The sequence below is a fragment of the Natator depressus genome, chromosome 10, assembly GCF_965152275.1.
Source record: "Natator depressus isolate rNatDep1 chromosome 10, rNatDep2.hap1, whole genome shotgun sequence".
NCBI lineage: Eukaryota > Metazoa > Chordata > Testudines > Cheloniidae > Natator > Natator depressus.
Window position 1 is genome coordinate 75252281 of NC_134243.1, and position 15531 is coordinate 75267811.

The window sequence follows — 15531 nt, forward strand, 5'->3', positions numbered from 1 at the left end:
GCCGCGTTTTTGAAATGCGGCCACCGTGGTCACATGCAGCCACCAGGGGCTTTTCTTGCGGCCACAGCCTCCTGGGCTGTGATGGGGCCGGGGGACAAAGTAGTGGCCCCTCCCTGTTGCTCCTGGATGCCACCGCCTTGATGTTGGTTGCTGGGGCTGCCATCAGGGGTTGGGTCCTGTCCCCCCCTCTGGAGACATCTGGGTCACAATGCCGGAGAAGCAGGCAGTCAGTGAGTTCCTCACCTTCCCAGAGGCAGTTGGGCTCATGCTTTGGGCTTCAGCCCTGGCGTGGTGGGGTGGCGGGCTCCGTCTGCACAACTTTGGGCTCTGTCCCCAGGCCCTGTTCCCCAGCCATGGGGCTTCAGGCTCCAGCCCCCTGTTGCCTCACCTGGCCCTCCATTCAGGGCTTAATTTGTCCCCAGGCTTGCCAGGGCTGAGTAATCGTGCTGTGAAAATTGATATTAACAAACACAGAAGTATCACTTTTCACAACAGACTTACTAGCTAGCAGTAAATAAATTACAATGATTTGGATGTGTATATGTGCATATTTATTTGTTTTTCCTAAAGCTCATTAAGTATTTTAGGAAAAAGTATGAGAGCAGCTACCAAAATATTTGTCCTGAGAACTCTTGGTATCACAGCTTGTACTTATCCTCTATAGCAGTGGTTCCCAAAATTTTTCCGCTGCTTGTGCAGGGAAAGCCCCTGGCGGGCCAGACCGGTTTGTTTACAGTACTTCCCTCGGCAGCCAGTACTTCCCTTGGCCCGCACCGCTTCCCTCAGCCCCCATTGGCCTGGAGCAGCAAACCGCGGCCACTGGGAGCCGCGATCGGCCGAACCTGCGGTCTCGGCAGGTAAACAAACCGGCCCGGCCCACCAGGGGCTTTCCCTGCACAAGCGGCGGAACAAGTTTGGGAACCACTGCTCTATAGTATCTCTCTCTCTCTCTCTCTCTTTTTTTTTTTTTAAACTAGCGATGCCACAAGTGTTAAGTTATGTAGCAAAAATGGAGAATAAGGTCATTTTATCGTGAGTCTCTCACAGACGAGAAACGTGAAACTTTTTAAACTCTGTAACATCAATGACAAAATGTAAATGTGATTCTTTTCCCCCCCGTTTTTTTCCCTCAAATCTAATTATACCATCTCTCATTAGTGGTCAAACTCTGCCTATTTGAAGGTGGCATAGAACTATCATAAGTGCCAATTTGTGCTAGAAAAGTTTAAATATTTAAAAATGGCAAAACGTGATCTGCTGGATAGGCCATTAAATGTGGTATTTAAAGGTATATAATATTGGCTTAACCCAGAAGCAACCCATGGTAGGGACACAGGGTCATGTACCCCCCCCCAGCACCCCGATTTGCTGCTTGGCTTGTATTGAGCATGCTCACATGGAATGAGCATGTTCAATAACATCTGCTAAAGTTATTGCCCTCTTTGCCCTCTCCCCCCACCCCCACTATTGGCAGGTACGGGTCATCTCTGCTATAACCAACTAAAAGCTGTTTTTAAATTCCTTTTGAGTCAGTCCAGGTCTGATGTAAATGAAGGTCCTAGTTATTTGAACTTGTATACATAATTCTACATTTTACATGGAGCATAAAGCTGGTAATGGTGATAACCAAATGGGAACAACTAATAAAGTTTAAACAGCTGTTCTGTATTGTAGTGTTGTTTGCTGTAAGATAACAAATGTCCCCATAGTGCCATGATAGAGAAGTGCATCTTGTATTCACATTGGCGAAGGCTGGCAGGAAATTTTTCAGACACAAAATTCACACAATACATTCACTGGTAGCACCTTCTACATATCTAAGATTGAGTTCTAGATTCCTTCTTAGAGTGCCTCCCTTTGCAGTTACTTGTAATGTTCTCAAATTCCTTTTGGATGAAACTTTGGTCCAGGGCAACCATAGAAAGATGAAATTGGTTCTGAAGGTTTAAGCAAAATTGTATGAGTCACTTCTGAATTATGCAGGTATGCGGACTCCATCCCTATTGTGGTTCAAGGAACTCCTTGTCTTTGGCAAAACTTGTAAACTCCCACAAGATGGATAACTCCAGTTTATTTTTTTTAAATCACGGAAATTAAATGCTAGAAACTAACGTTAATGTTACTTGAATAAGCAATAAAGTGTTCAGTTTGAGGGGTGGGAGAGGTGGTGCAAACTCTATTCCTATATGTAATTGTGAAAATTCAGAGTAATACTCTCTCAGGGATGTAACAATTTTTCCAAATAACTTTTAATTTTGGAAATTCCTGGGGAGTCTTTTTAAGGGCTTGATTTCTCATTTTTAAGATTACACCAATACTCATTTTGGAATTTTTTTTATATCAAAAGATGCATAAACCTATATTGGTGGTTTTTCTTTTGGTAACATAATCCCGATTGGTTATAGCTTTTTCCCCCTTTATCCTTTAGAAGGATGTATATGGCCGAGTAGTTGGTCTGAGAAACCACAGTAATCAGGATCTTGTTAATTAAGGAAGTTATGAAAACTACTTTCCAAGGGTGGAAAGAGAGAGGGAAAAGTGAATTTAATTACAGTGAACACTGGCAGTTTTAGAACCCATTAGGTGCAAACTATCAACATGTATGTGTGTGCCACTGTGAAGTCAAATCTAGAGACATAGGAAAGACTAAGGCCTTGTCTACACTACACAGTTTTGTCAAGAAAAGTCAGCTTTTGTCGACATAACAGTGGAGGTATACACACTGAAATGCTCCTCCCGCCGATGTAACTCCCCTGCTATGCCGACATCTTTAAACCACCTCAGTGAGAGGTGTAGGGCTTATGTCAGTGTAGTTAGGGCGATGCAGTGTTTGTGTAGACTCTGCATTCCTTACATCGGATGTTGGCTGTTATTGCAGCAGTGAAATTGACAAGAAAGCTGGGCAGCTCTACCCAGCTGCCCCCCACTCTCCTAGAGAACTGAGTGGCTGGACCCTGCTCCTAGCTGGGAGCTGACACAAGAAGCCTGGGTGGCTGGACCTCACTCCAGGTCGGAGCCTGCGGGGAAGTCGGGCTTCTGGCAGGGAGCTACCAGCGGGTCTGAGAGACTGGGCTCTCAGTTTCCCACACTGCCCTTCTAAGGCTATGTCTACACTAGCACTTTTGTCAACAAAACTTTTGTTGGTCAGAGTTGTGAAGAAAACACCCCTGACCAACATAACTTTCACCGACAAAAGCGCCGGGGTAGACTCTCCCACCAACATAGTTACTGCTGCTGGTTGGGAGGTGGCTTATTTACAGTAGGACCTCAGAGTTAGGAACACCAAAGTTACGAACTGACCGGTCAACCACACACCTCATTTGGAATTGGAAGTACACAGTCAGGCAGCAGCAGTGAGAGCGGGGGAAAAAAAAAAAGAAAACACAGTACAGTACCTTGTTAAACATAAACCACTATATTAAAAAAAAGGAAAGTTTAAAAAAAAAATTGACCATGTAAGGAAACTTTCTGTGCTTGTTTCATGTAAATTAAGATGGTTAAAAGCAGCATTTTCCTTCTGCATAGTAAAGTTTCAAAGCTATATTAAGTCACTGTTCAGTTGTATACTTTTGAAAGAACAACCATAATGTTTTGTTCAGAGTTATGAACATTTCAGAGTTACGAACAACCTCCATTCCCGAGGTGTTCGTAACTCTGAGGTTCCTACTGTATGCTGACAGGAGAGCGCTCTCCCACCAGCATAGAGCGGCTACACAAGAGACCTTACAGCGGTTCGGGTAAATGGTCCTGCTTTGAGCAGGGGGTTGGACTAGATGACCTCCTGAGGTCCCTTCCAACCCTGATATTCTATGATTCAGCTGTGCCGCTGCAAGGTCCGTACTGTAGACATAGCCTTAGAAAACTGTTTTTAGTGGCAGAGGGAAAAGTTAGTGCATGAATATAGTCAAGCCTGTTACAGACTGCATGTGGTCAGTGGTTTGGCTGAATGTAGGTGGCTCACTTCCTGTCACTGTTTTAAAGTATAAGGCTTTGTGTGTATGTCATGAGTAGAGAGCTGTTAAAAATGAGACTATTCTTACTATGTTGCTTTTGTGCACCTATTCAACAGTTACTGTGCTTTAGTAATTCATTTTCAGTGTGTAGTTCAGGTATTGAAAAGCAATTGAGCACTGTTAGCATCAAAATGAGTAACGAAAAGGTTTTGAAGAGTACTGTTACTTTGACATAGAAACTGTTCCTGCTGACAGCATTATTTTATAAAGGGATGCTGTCAAGTATCTTACTGGGATCCATTGTCCCCTCTTTACTACACATAACTGTAGAATTGTTTTCACAGGGAGGGGAATATATACTGTTTTTCTCTTAATCTTTAAGGTTTAACATGTATTTTAAATTTAATATTTTCACAGAACAATTTGAAAAACACAAAGCCCAATATAACTATTATTACAACTTTTTACTTTTCTCTTGTTTAAGTACCCTCTTAGAATCTTGAAAATGGCATTTTTCTTTACAGGTTAGTCTTTTTACCTATTTGATTTCTCCCTCCTTTCTTCCCCATTGTGTCTAACAGAGCTTGAAATTAACATAGGTTTTTTTGTTTACTTGCTAAGGTCCAAGCATCATAGAAAATGCCAGCAGAGCTCTGGGAATAGTTAATTTTCTAGCTGCTGCTGCTGCAGAGGGAGTATAAGGACACAACGGATTCTTGTTTAACAGAAATAGCACTACCTTGATTGTAATTTCAAAAAATCTCTGTGACAGAGCAGTAGTTTTTATTTTATTTCTTTTAATCCCCTTTTGCCATAGTTGTATTTAATCCTGAAAAAAACCTGTCTACCATCTTCATGGCAGAGATGACTGCATTCAGAAGTGGGTGAAGTAATCTCTCTGTGCACAAAACCCAGTTCTGCAAGGGGCTGAGTATTTCTTGCCATAAGAGTTGACGGCACTGATCACCTTTCATGGAAGCAATCAAGACCCTAAAGGATCAGACCTATAGTCTGGAAAGATTATGGCATGCTTTCATAGAATCATCATAGAATATCAGGGTTGGAAGGGACCTCAGGAGGTAATCTAGTCCAAGCCCCTGCTCGAAGCAGGACCAATCCCCAACTAAATCATCCCAGCCAGGGCTTTGTCAAACCTGACCTTAACCTCAAAGGAAGGAAATTCCACCACCTCCCTAGGTAACCCATTCCAGTGCTTGACCACCTTCCTAGTGAAAAAGTTTTTCCTAATATCCAACCTAAACCTCCCCCACTGCAACTTGAGACCATTACTCAGTGTTCTGTCATCTGCTACCACTGAGAACAGTCTAGCTCTATCCTCTTTTTGGAACCCCCTTTCAGGTAGTTGAAAGCACCTATCAAATCCCGCCTCATTCTTCTCTTCTGCAGACTAAATAATCCCAGTTCCCTCATCCTCGCCTCATAAATCATGTGGTCTAGCTCCCTAATCATTTTTGTTGCCCTCCACTGGACTCTTTCCAATTTTTCCACATCCTTCTCGTAGTGTAGGGCCCCAGACTGGACACAGTACTCCAGATGAGGCCTTACCAATGCCGAATAGAGGGGAATGATCACGTCCCTCGATCTGCTGGCAATGTTCCTACTTATACAGCCCAAAATGCCATTAGCCTTCTTGGCAACAAGGGCACACTGTTGACTCATATCCAGCTTCTCAGCCACTGTAACCCTTAAGTCCTTTTCTGCCGAAGTGCTGCCTAGCCACTCGGTCCCTAGTCTGTAGCAGCACATAGGATTCTTCCGTCCTAAGTGCAGGACTCTGCACTTGTCCTTGTTGAACCTCATCAGATTTCTTTTGGCCCAATCCTCTAATTTGTCTAGGTCCCTCTGTATCCTATCCCTACCCTCCAACATATCTACCACTCCGCCCAGTTTAGTGTCATCTGTGAACTTGCTGAGGGTGAAATCCACGCCATCCTCCAGATCATTAATGAAGATATTGAACAAAACAGGCCCCACGACCAACCCTTGGGGCATTCCGCTTGATACTGGCTGCCAACTAGACATGGACCCATTGATCACTACCTGTTGAGCCCGATGATCTAGCCAGCTTTCTATCCACCTTATAGTCCATTCATCCAGCCCATACTATTTTAACTTGCTGGCAAGAATACTGTGGGAGATATAAGCTTTGCTAAAGTCAAGGAATAACACGTCCACTGCTTTCCCCTCATCCACAGAGCCAGTTATCTCCTCATAGAAAGCAATTAGGTTAGTCAGGCATGACTAACCTAATTGGAATCTTTGGATGAAAAGAATTATATAAATTAACAGGGTTATTTCCCCCGCCCCCAATCAGTCACTTTAATCTGCTTCTTAATGTGTATCTCACCATCAGTGTTCCCAGAATAGAAAGTTGGGTACCAATCCTGCAAATCCTAATCCCAGAAACAGTCCTGTTGGAGTCAATGATTCTACTTGTGTGAAAATGGGTTGCAGATCTTGTTAAGAATGTTTGCTACCCACAAAAACAATTATGGAACATTATTTGAAACATAAAATAAAGAGTTCTTGAAATCTTCAATGTGCAAATGTTTGCAACATTCTTCAAGTTAAAGTTTTTTTAAAATAGAAGTAATTATAAACTTGCAGTTACAAACTGTGCATTCAGAAAAGTGAGTAAAGGCATGTCTAGACTTGGGAAATAGATTGCACTGTAAAATATGTTAGTTAACATGTGTTAGCAGATTATTAAAACAGTCTGTTTTCCCAGTCTAGCCTAGCTCTTCCAGGCTGCAGAACAAAGAGTGCTAATGACCAGTAGTTCTTTTTAAGCACATTTGGTGTTGCTATTTGGTAGAGTTACTTGAAACGTTATGTACATATGTGTATGAAACCCAACGTAAGTGAAAACGGTGGGAGAATCTGATTAAGGAGACTATCAGTGTTTTAGAGTAGCAGCCGTGTTAGTCTGTATTCGCAAAAAGAAAAGGAGTACTTGTGGCACCTTAGAGACTAACAAATTTATTTGAGCATAAGCTTTCGTGAGCTACAGCTCACTTCATCGGATGCATTCAGTGTTTTATCATCAGATGTTACAAAAGTTCATATTAACTTATATTCATATGTAACATTTTCACTAACAGCATTACAACTATGTATTTTATTTTATGAATTCATAATTTCCACTCACTGTCCTGATTTTGGTTTTGGTCCAATCATTTGTTTATACCTATATTTATAGTAACAAAGGCAGTTCCACAAGAAAATACAGATGACTGCATACTAGTATAAGGATTCATATAATAAAATTCTGCTGTATTTTTTCAGAGATACTTACGCAAACTACAATTTCTATATTAGTTGTAAAAAATAATGTAAAATGCATTATGTGCTTATGTCCATAGTATCCATAGGTAATTATGCATAAAATTAATGGGGAAAACAAAAATAATACACATTTTTAAAAAATTCATAACTCAGCATAAAAAGTCAGAAAATGGGATCACATTGTTTTTGTATGTGTGTGCATGCAAACCTACAGATAACTACATTAATTGAGTTTTACTTTCAAGCACATAATGATGAAAGTAATAGACAGTTTTTTGTGTGTAAATATGAAGTGTTTGATGTCTGGTGGCTGCAGTTTTTTCACATTGATTACCATATTTAACCAGATATATGAAATTTGATATCTTTCTTATTTAAATTTACCTTACACAAACTTTTTTTTCCATATATTTAAACATGTTGCCCAGCTGGCACCTGCTCCCCAAGATAAGGATTTGAGGGGAAAATGGTAACCAGGGAATTTAAAAGTAAAAGAAATGAAGGGCTCAGTTCTGAGCCAAAGTTCTTATATCATAACGCACAGATATGTAGCATGGTGCTCTTGGCAATACCAAAACAACATGACAACTGGTGAGCTTAAACCTGCTTTATTTGTTTTTAATTGGTTTCCATACAGTTATTTTGGCAAGAAAAAGGGAACTATGTGAATGCAACAGATCTGAATACACTCGAAATAATAGGAAAACTATTCTCCCAGAATTTATCATTCATAGTAACATCAAAGTCAATCTCCAAAACTTTGCTGAACATTTGTAGTTTTGTCTTTTTAAATGTAATTACAAGTCAGTGAAATTTAATTACTTAAAATTGTGTAGCTTGGACCATATTTTTAATATGATATCCAGAGAAGTCTGTATAGAACTTCAGTTACAAATTAAGTGGTTTGGAGGGCTGTTTTTTCTAAATAGGTTTAGATGACTCCAGTTTGCCTTACCCTTGTCTTGTGCAAACATAAAATGTGATGATACCTTAATGTTTAAACAATTGTTAATGATATTATTAAGTTGTTACAAATACATTTTGGAGGGAATTTGCAGTGAATGATAGTTGTCAAATTCTGGTATTGGTGAAGAAACCAAAGAGTGGTAGAAGACTAGTGGTGGTTTAGGGATGCTGGCCTGGCAGAAGGATGGAGTTGGCTAACAAATTAAGTAGAGGCTGCCATGTTCATTTAAATATTTAAAGTTTTTCTGTGAGCTGTATTGCAGTTTGTATTTTTTGTCCTATTGTTGTGGAAATACAGTGATTAATGCCATGTCTGAATATTTGATGTTTTGATTGTAGAAGTTGGAGACCTGAGGGAGCTGCAGACCTTGGACATTTCAACCAATCGTTTGATAGCTTTACCTGAAAGGCTGCATATGTGCCTTTCCCTGCAGTACCTGAGTGCTGATGGGAATTATCTGTGGTGTGTCCCCCGCCACCTCTGCCAACTCCCTAGCCTCAACGAGCTGTCCATGGCTGGAAACTGTCTTGCATTTCTGCCACTTGGTGAGTGACTGCCTTCCTTAGACAGCAGGGGGAAGATAGAAAAGAAAACAAGCATTGTAAAAGCCTCATTCTAGCAAGTAGTGCTTTTGATCCATGATGTTTTATGCACAACCTCTGAATTATGGAAGCTAACACAGTGATCTGATTCTTGGGAAACTTGTTAGTAAATGGAAAAACAAATTAACTGTCTTAAGATTGTGGTTTCATGCCTGTTCAAAATGTTAGGACAGAGCAGTTCAGTTTGTTATATTTTAGCTGACTTACAAAGCAGAAGAACACTTTATAGACTAAACTAGTCTCATGTATAAATATAGTATGGGGCGATCTGAATCCCATTGCTTTTTGTAATGAGTTATCTCTAACAGCTAGATCTAAAATTACCACTGAATCCTCATTTAGAGTTTTAAACTTGCCATGAAAACCCAGTAACTGTAAAAGCTTCATAGCACTAGAAATGTCAGCTCTACATATCAAGAAATGTCAGTATTACATATCTACATATCCTAAATTGTAATGTGTCCCCAGTGTAGCATCTGTTTTGATGATGTTGTACATGGGGACCCACCAGGACAGCTGCAGGAGCCAAGGAGGCGAAACTACAGGTGTGTGGCCTCGTGTTATGGGGAGTGGTCTATATGTTCATGCAGACATGCTGCCTGACAAAGGTCTCTGCAGACAGTCTCGTTCTCCCCTGTGTAGATTATTTTTACTTTTAGTGGGCTCTGCACGGGCCCATCTCTGCTAGAAATGAGCACATACTAGTGCTGCTTTTTCATGTGTTTCAAGTTTGGTCTCTGGAAACAAGAAAAAAGCAATCAGATTTGGTCCACTGTGTGTGAATACAGTTACGTTAACCCACACTAAAAAATTAATAAAAATTGAGGTTGCTAAAAGTGATGATTGTTTCTCAATGAATTACATGATACAGATTGAAGATACATGGCACTGACTATTTAGACTATGGAAAGGTATGTATTCTTGGAGTTTTAAGGAGCTCTTTTCAGCATTACAGCTTGATAAGTATTATATTCAGGGACACCATCTCTCTGAAATAGAGATGTCATAGCAATGGTGTAGAAATACCCTGTCGACCACATGGCATTATGAGTCAAAGACAAGAAACCCCATGATACATCAGTCAAATCCTGCTGTGCTAACTAACAAGCAAAATAACTCTTCCATCAACCAAATATTCCTCCTTCTGTAGGAACTTCTTCAGAAAAGAGAGAGGTGAGATTTTTTTTGTTTTGTTTTTAAGCTTTGGAGAAACAAAATGCTGTTTAAGTTGAAATGTGGAACCCTGCTGGGGTCAAATTGTGTACCTTTTAAATTCAGATGTTTTCCTTATTTGTTTAATGCCTTATCTGTGAGAAAGCAATACCTTGGATCAGCCACAGATCTGTATAATGTTTGTTTCTTTAGTTAAAAAGAAGGAAGTAAGCCCCTTAGAAAATGACACACCTCGCTTTTGCTTTATTTTTAAGCTCAAATTCAAAACATAGTCTGTTTTAAAAGGAACCTTTAAAATAATGGGAAACATCAAAGACTGTCAGTTGACCTTGCTCAGTAATTCTTAACAACAGGAACTCACTGTGGAACATTTGGAGATAATTTGCTATCTGTGCATGTGGAATTGAATACTAAATCCTGGAGTTAAGAGGAAAAAGCAGCACAGAATAAATAGAAATGTTTAATTCCATCCTAAAGAATCAGAAGATTTCCGAATGGTGAAGATGTGGTGAAATACAGTGGAAAAGAGGATTGCATCACTGAAAACAAAAAAATTATTTCTGCCATTTTAGGAAAGACTTCCATATGTGTGTCAGTATACTACATGCTTGTTGAAATATTTCAAGTTTACAGGCACAATTTTGGGGGGGGGGCGTGTTTGGTATTTTTTGTTTGTTTGTTTTGGTTTTTTTTCAGCTCTCATATCTGGTGGCTGTGTTCCGCGTGCATCCTTGCAGCCTACTTCAGTTGCACATTTTATGACATCGAACATGATGTGGATATAAGTGCCTCAGAAATACATGAAAGCGAAAGGGAATGATTAATACATTTTAAAAGTAAGGTCTCAACATAACATTTGTATGGAAACCTGAATGGTTACTGTTGACCTGCATGGGCATTTCATGATGCTGAATACCCAGACTCCTCAGAGTTTGACTCTAGCATGAGTTACTCGCACAACTTGAAATCATGAATAAAGGCCCATAATTCTCTTTCCTTAAACCCTTTCCTTATGGATTTTTATATAAGGTAGCCAGTGCTGGATAACCCGTGGACATTTTGAATTATATACTCTTAAAAATTTAGATACAGCATAAAATCTGCATCTTTAATCATTTCACAACTGGACAATATACAGTGGGTGTTACTAAGCATCCTTTTATATGAATGTTTAAAAAATACCTGATTTTAAGATTTCCTTAATTAAAACTGAGTAGTATAAGCTACTTAAATTATAGAAATAAAATTTATTTTCTCTGTCATCTTTGACCTGCTTAGTTTAGACTACTTGAACCATCTGTCCTTTTGTTTTTGTTGGGACACCACATAGTAGACAGCATGTAAAGGCCTGGTAATAATCTCAGCATGTGGAGTTAGTTGTGATCAGTAATACTCATTTTGATTCTTAGAACATAAGAACTGCCATATTGGGTCAGACCAAAGGTCCGTTTAGCTCAGTATCCTGTCTTCTGATGGTGGCTAATGCCAGATGCCCCAGAGGAAATGAACAGAACAGGTAATCAAGTGATCCATTCCCAGCTTCTGGCAAACAGAAGCTAGGAAAACCATCCCTGCCCATCCAGACTAATAGTCATTGATGGACCTATCCTCCATGAACTTATCTAGTTCTTTTTTGAACTCTGTTACAATCTTGGCCTTCATAATATCCTCTAGCAAGGGGTTCCACAGGTTGACTGTGCATTGTGTGGAAAAAATACTTTTTTGTTTGTTTTAAACCTGCTGCCTATTAATTTCATTTGGTGACCCCTAGTTCTTGTGTTATGAGAAGGAATAAATAACGCTTCCTTATTTACTTTCTCCACACCAGTCATGATTTTATAGACCCGTATCATAATCCCCCCCGTCTCTTTTCCAAGATGAAAAGTCCCAGTCTTATTAATCTCTCCTCATATGGCAGCCGTTCCATACCACTGATCATTTTTGTTGCTCTTTTCTGAACCTTTTCCAATTCCAATATATCTTTTTTGAGATGGGGTGACCACATCTGCACGTAGTATTCAAGATGTGGGCATACCCTGGATTTATATAGAGGCAATATGATGTTTTCTGTCTTATTATCTATCCCTTTCTTAATTATTCCCAACATTCTGTTCGTTTTTTTGACTACTGCAGCTGCACATTGAGTAAATATTTTCAGAGCACTATCCACAATTACCACTCTTTCTTGAGTGGTAACAGCTAATTTAGACCCCATCATTTTGTATGTATAGTTGGGATTATGTTTTCCAATGTGCATTACTTTGCATTATCAGCATTGAATTTCATCTGCCATTTTGTTTCCCAGTCACCCAGTTTTGAGAGATCCTTTTGTAGCTCTTCGTAGTCTGCTTGGGACTGGAATATCTTGAGTAGAATCATAGGACTGGAAGGGACCTTGAGAGGTCATCTAGTCCAGTCCCCTGCACTCATGGCAGGAATAAGTATTATCTAGACTAGGGGTGGGCAAACTTTTTGGCCCGAGGGCCACATCGGGGTGTGAAACTGTATGGAGGGCCAGGTAGGGAAGTCTGTGCCCCTCAAGCAGCCTGGCCCCCACCCCCTATCCACTTCCTGACTGCCCCCCTAAGAATCCCTGACCCATCCAACCCCCCTGCTCCTTGTCCCCTGACCGCGCCCTCCTGGGACCCCCGCTCCAAACCGCCCCCCTGGGATCCCACCCCCTACCCAACCCCCTCTGCTCCCTGTCCCCTGACTGCCCCCCGGCCCCTATCCAGCACCACCCCCCACCTCCTGACAGGCCCCCGGGACTCCCACACCCTATTCAACCTCCCTGACCCAGAACCTCCGCCCCATCCAACCGCTCCCTGTCTCCTGACTGCCCCCCAGAACCCTCTACCCAACCCCCCCACCGCCGCATGCGCCGCGGCCACCCCGTTACCATGCCGCTCAGAGCGGCAGGAGCTCGCTGCCTGCGCGGCGGCATAGCTGCAGGGGAGTGGGGGACAACAGGGGAGGGGTTGGGGACTAGCCTCCCCAGCCAGGAGCTCAAGGGCTGGGCAGGATGGTCCCACAGACCAGATGTGGCCTGCAGGCCGTAGTTTGCCCACCTCTGATCTAGACCATTCCTGACAGGTGTTTGTCTAACCTGCTCTTAAAAGTCTCCAATGATGGAAATTCCGGAACCTCCCTCGGCAATTTATTCCAGTGCTTAACCACCCCGACAGTTAGGAATTTTTTCCTAATGTCCAACCTAAACCTCCCTTGCTGCAATTTAAGCCCATTGCTTCTTGTCCTATCCTCAGAGATTAAGAAGAACAATTTTTCTTCCTTCTCCTTGTAACAACCTTTTATGTACTGGAACCCTGTTATGTCCTCCCTCAGTCTTCTCTTCTCTAAACTAAACAAACTCAATTTTTTTCAGTCTTCACTCATAGGTCATGTTTTCTAGACCTTTAATAATTTTTGTTACTCTTCTCTGGACTTTCTCCAATTTGTCCACATCTTTCCTGAAATGTGGCGCCCAGAACTGGACACAATACTCTAGTTGAGGCCTAATCAGCACAGAGTAGAGTGGAAGAATTACTTACCATGTCTTGCTTACAACACTCCTAGTAATACATCTCAGAAGGATGTTTGCTTTTTTTGCAACAGTGTTACACTGTTGACTCATATTTAGCTTATGGTCCACTATGACCCCCAGATTCCTTTCCTCAGTACTCTTTCCTATGCAGTCATTTCCCGTTTTGTATGTGTTCAACGGATTATTCCTTCCTAAATGAAGTACTTTGCATTTGTCCTTATTGAATTTCATCCTATTTACTTCAGACCATTTCTCCAGTTCAGATCATTTTGAATTTTAATCTTATCATCCAAAGCACTTGCAACCCCTCCCAGCTTGGTATCGTCCGCAAACTTTATAAGTATACGCTCTATACTATTATCTAAATAATTGAAGAATAGTTTTGTATCATCTGCAAATTTTGTCACCTCACTGTTTACTCCTTTTTCCAGATCATTTATGAATATGTTGAATAGGACTGGTCCCAGTATAGACCCTTGGGACTATTTACCTCTCTCCATTCTGAAAACTGACCATTTATTCCTACCCTTTGTTTCCTATGTTTTAACCTGTTACCAATCCCTGAGAGGACCTTCCCTCTTATCCCGTGACAGCTTACTTTGCTTAAGAGGTTTTGGTGAGGGACCTTGTCAAAGGCTTTCTGAAAATCTTAAGTACACTATATCCACTGGATCCCCCTTTTCCACATGCTTGTTGACCCACTCAAAGAATTCTAGTAGATTCGTGAGGCATGATTTCCCTCTACAAAAACCCTATTGACTTTTCCCCAACAAATTACGTTCTTAGAATGTGGCTTTTCATTTGTCAGATTACAGATAAATCCTCCTCATCTTCTCTACTCAACCAACTGTGGTTTGATTCCCTAACACTTTGTAGAACTTCTAATTTCAAGGTTCAGCCCTGGTCTACACTGCCGGGAGGGGAATCGATCTAAGTTATGCAACTTTAGCTATGTGAATAACGTAGCTGAAGTTGATGTATTTAGATCGACTTACCATGGTGTTTTCACTGTAGTGAGTAGACTGCTGCTTCCTTGTCGACTCCGCCTGCGCCTCTTGCAGTGGTGGAGTACAGGAGTTGACGGGAGTGCACTCGGGGATCGATTTATCGCATCTAGACTGGACGCAATAAATTGACCCCTGCTGGATCGATTGCTGCCCACCGATCCAGCGGGTAGTGTAGACATACCCTTAATGTGCTACTTTCTGACTACTGGTTGATCTATACTGACTAGAGAAGGAGGCAAGTTGTTCATTCTCAGACATGTCTAGTAAAAAAGCATGCATCTGGGAGAAATTATCGTGTTTTTAAAATGTTGCCACATTTTAACTAATGATTTTCAATTAATGTAGACAGTGCAGGTGTTGTCAGCCTTTCCTAGTGTTCCGAATTATACCTGAGAGGACACGCACGCAACTGCTGCGAATTATACCTGATAGGACACGCACACAAATGCTACGAATTACACCTGTTAGGACACGCACACAAATGCTGCGAATTACACCTGATAGGACACGCACACAAATGCTGCGAATTATACCTGATAAGTCACTCACAGTTCGAATCTAGGCTGAGGCACATAAACAAAGTCCACAACTGCAGAGTTCCCAAAAAACACCAAGTTTATTACGCTCGAGCGTGGTGCCCCTCTGCTAGCCAGGAAGGGGCCCCGAATACAGATTATACAAAGGTTATATACTTTTTAGCAAAGCATGTTGCCCTCGTGCTTCGGAAACCTTAGCCAATAAACAAACCCTTTTCTTATCTACCACCTATCCTTGCTTGGTGCATTCCTCGTGCTAAACCAGTATGTTAATTACACAGCATGGTCCTAAAGCCATGCATCAGTAACTTTTATTATCAGGATGGGAGGCCTCACATCAAAGGCCAGGAGATAGGCAGTTAGGGACTGACAAAAAACAGATACTGGGAGTCAAGGCAGGCTGGAGACAAGGAGGAGGATTTTCACAGGAATGCAGTATCTAAGGA

The 15531-nt window shown here is 41.3% G+C and overlaps 1 protein-coding gene across 2 annotated transcripts in view; it reads left to right on the top strand.

The window, feature by feature from the left end:
- Window positions 1–15531, top strand: part of LRRC28 (leucine rich repeat containing 28) — an 85679-nt gene that overhangs the window by 43620 nt on the left and 26528 nt on the right. For both annotated transcript variants that reach the window (XM_074966526.1, XM_074966527.1), the window contains one exon: window positions 8565–8771. In XM_074966526.1, coding sequence (XP_074822627.1) covers window positions 8565–8771 — 207 coding nt within the window. The remainder of the gene's footprint in view (window positions 1–8564; window positions 8772–15531) is intronic.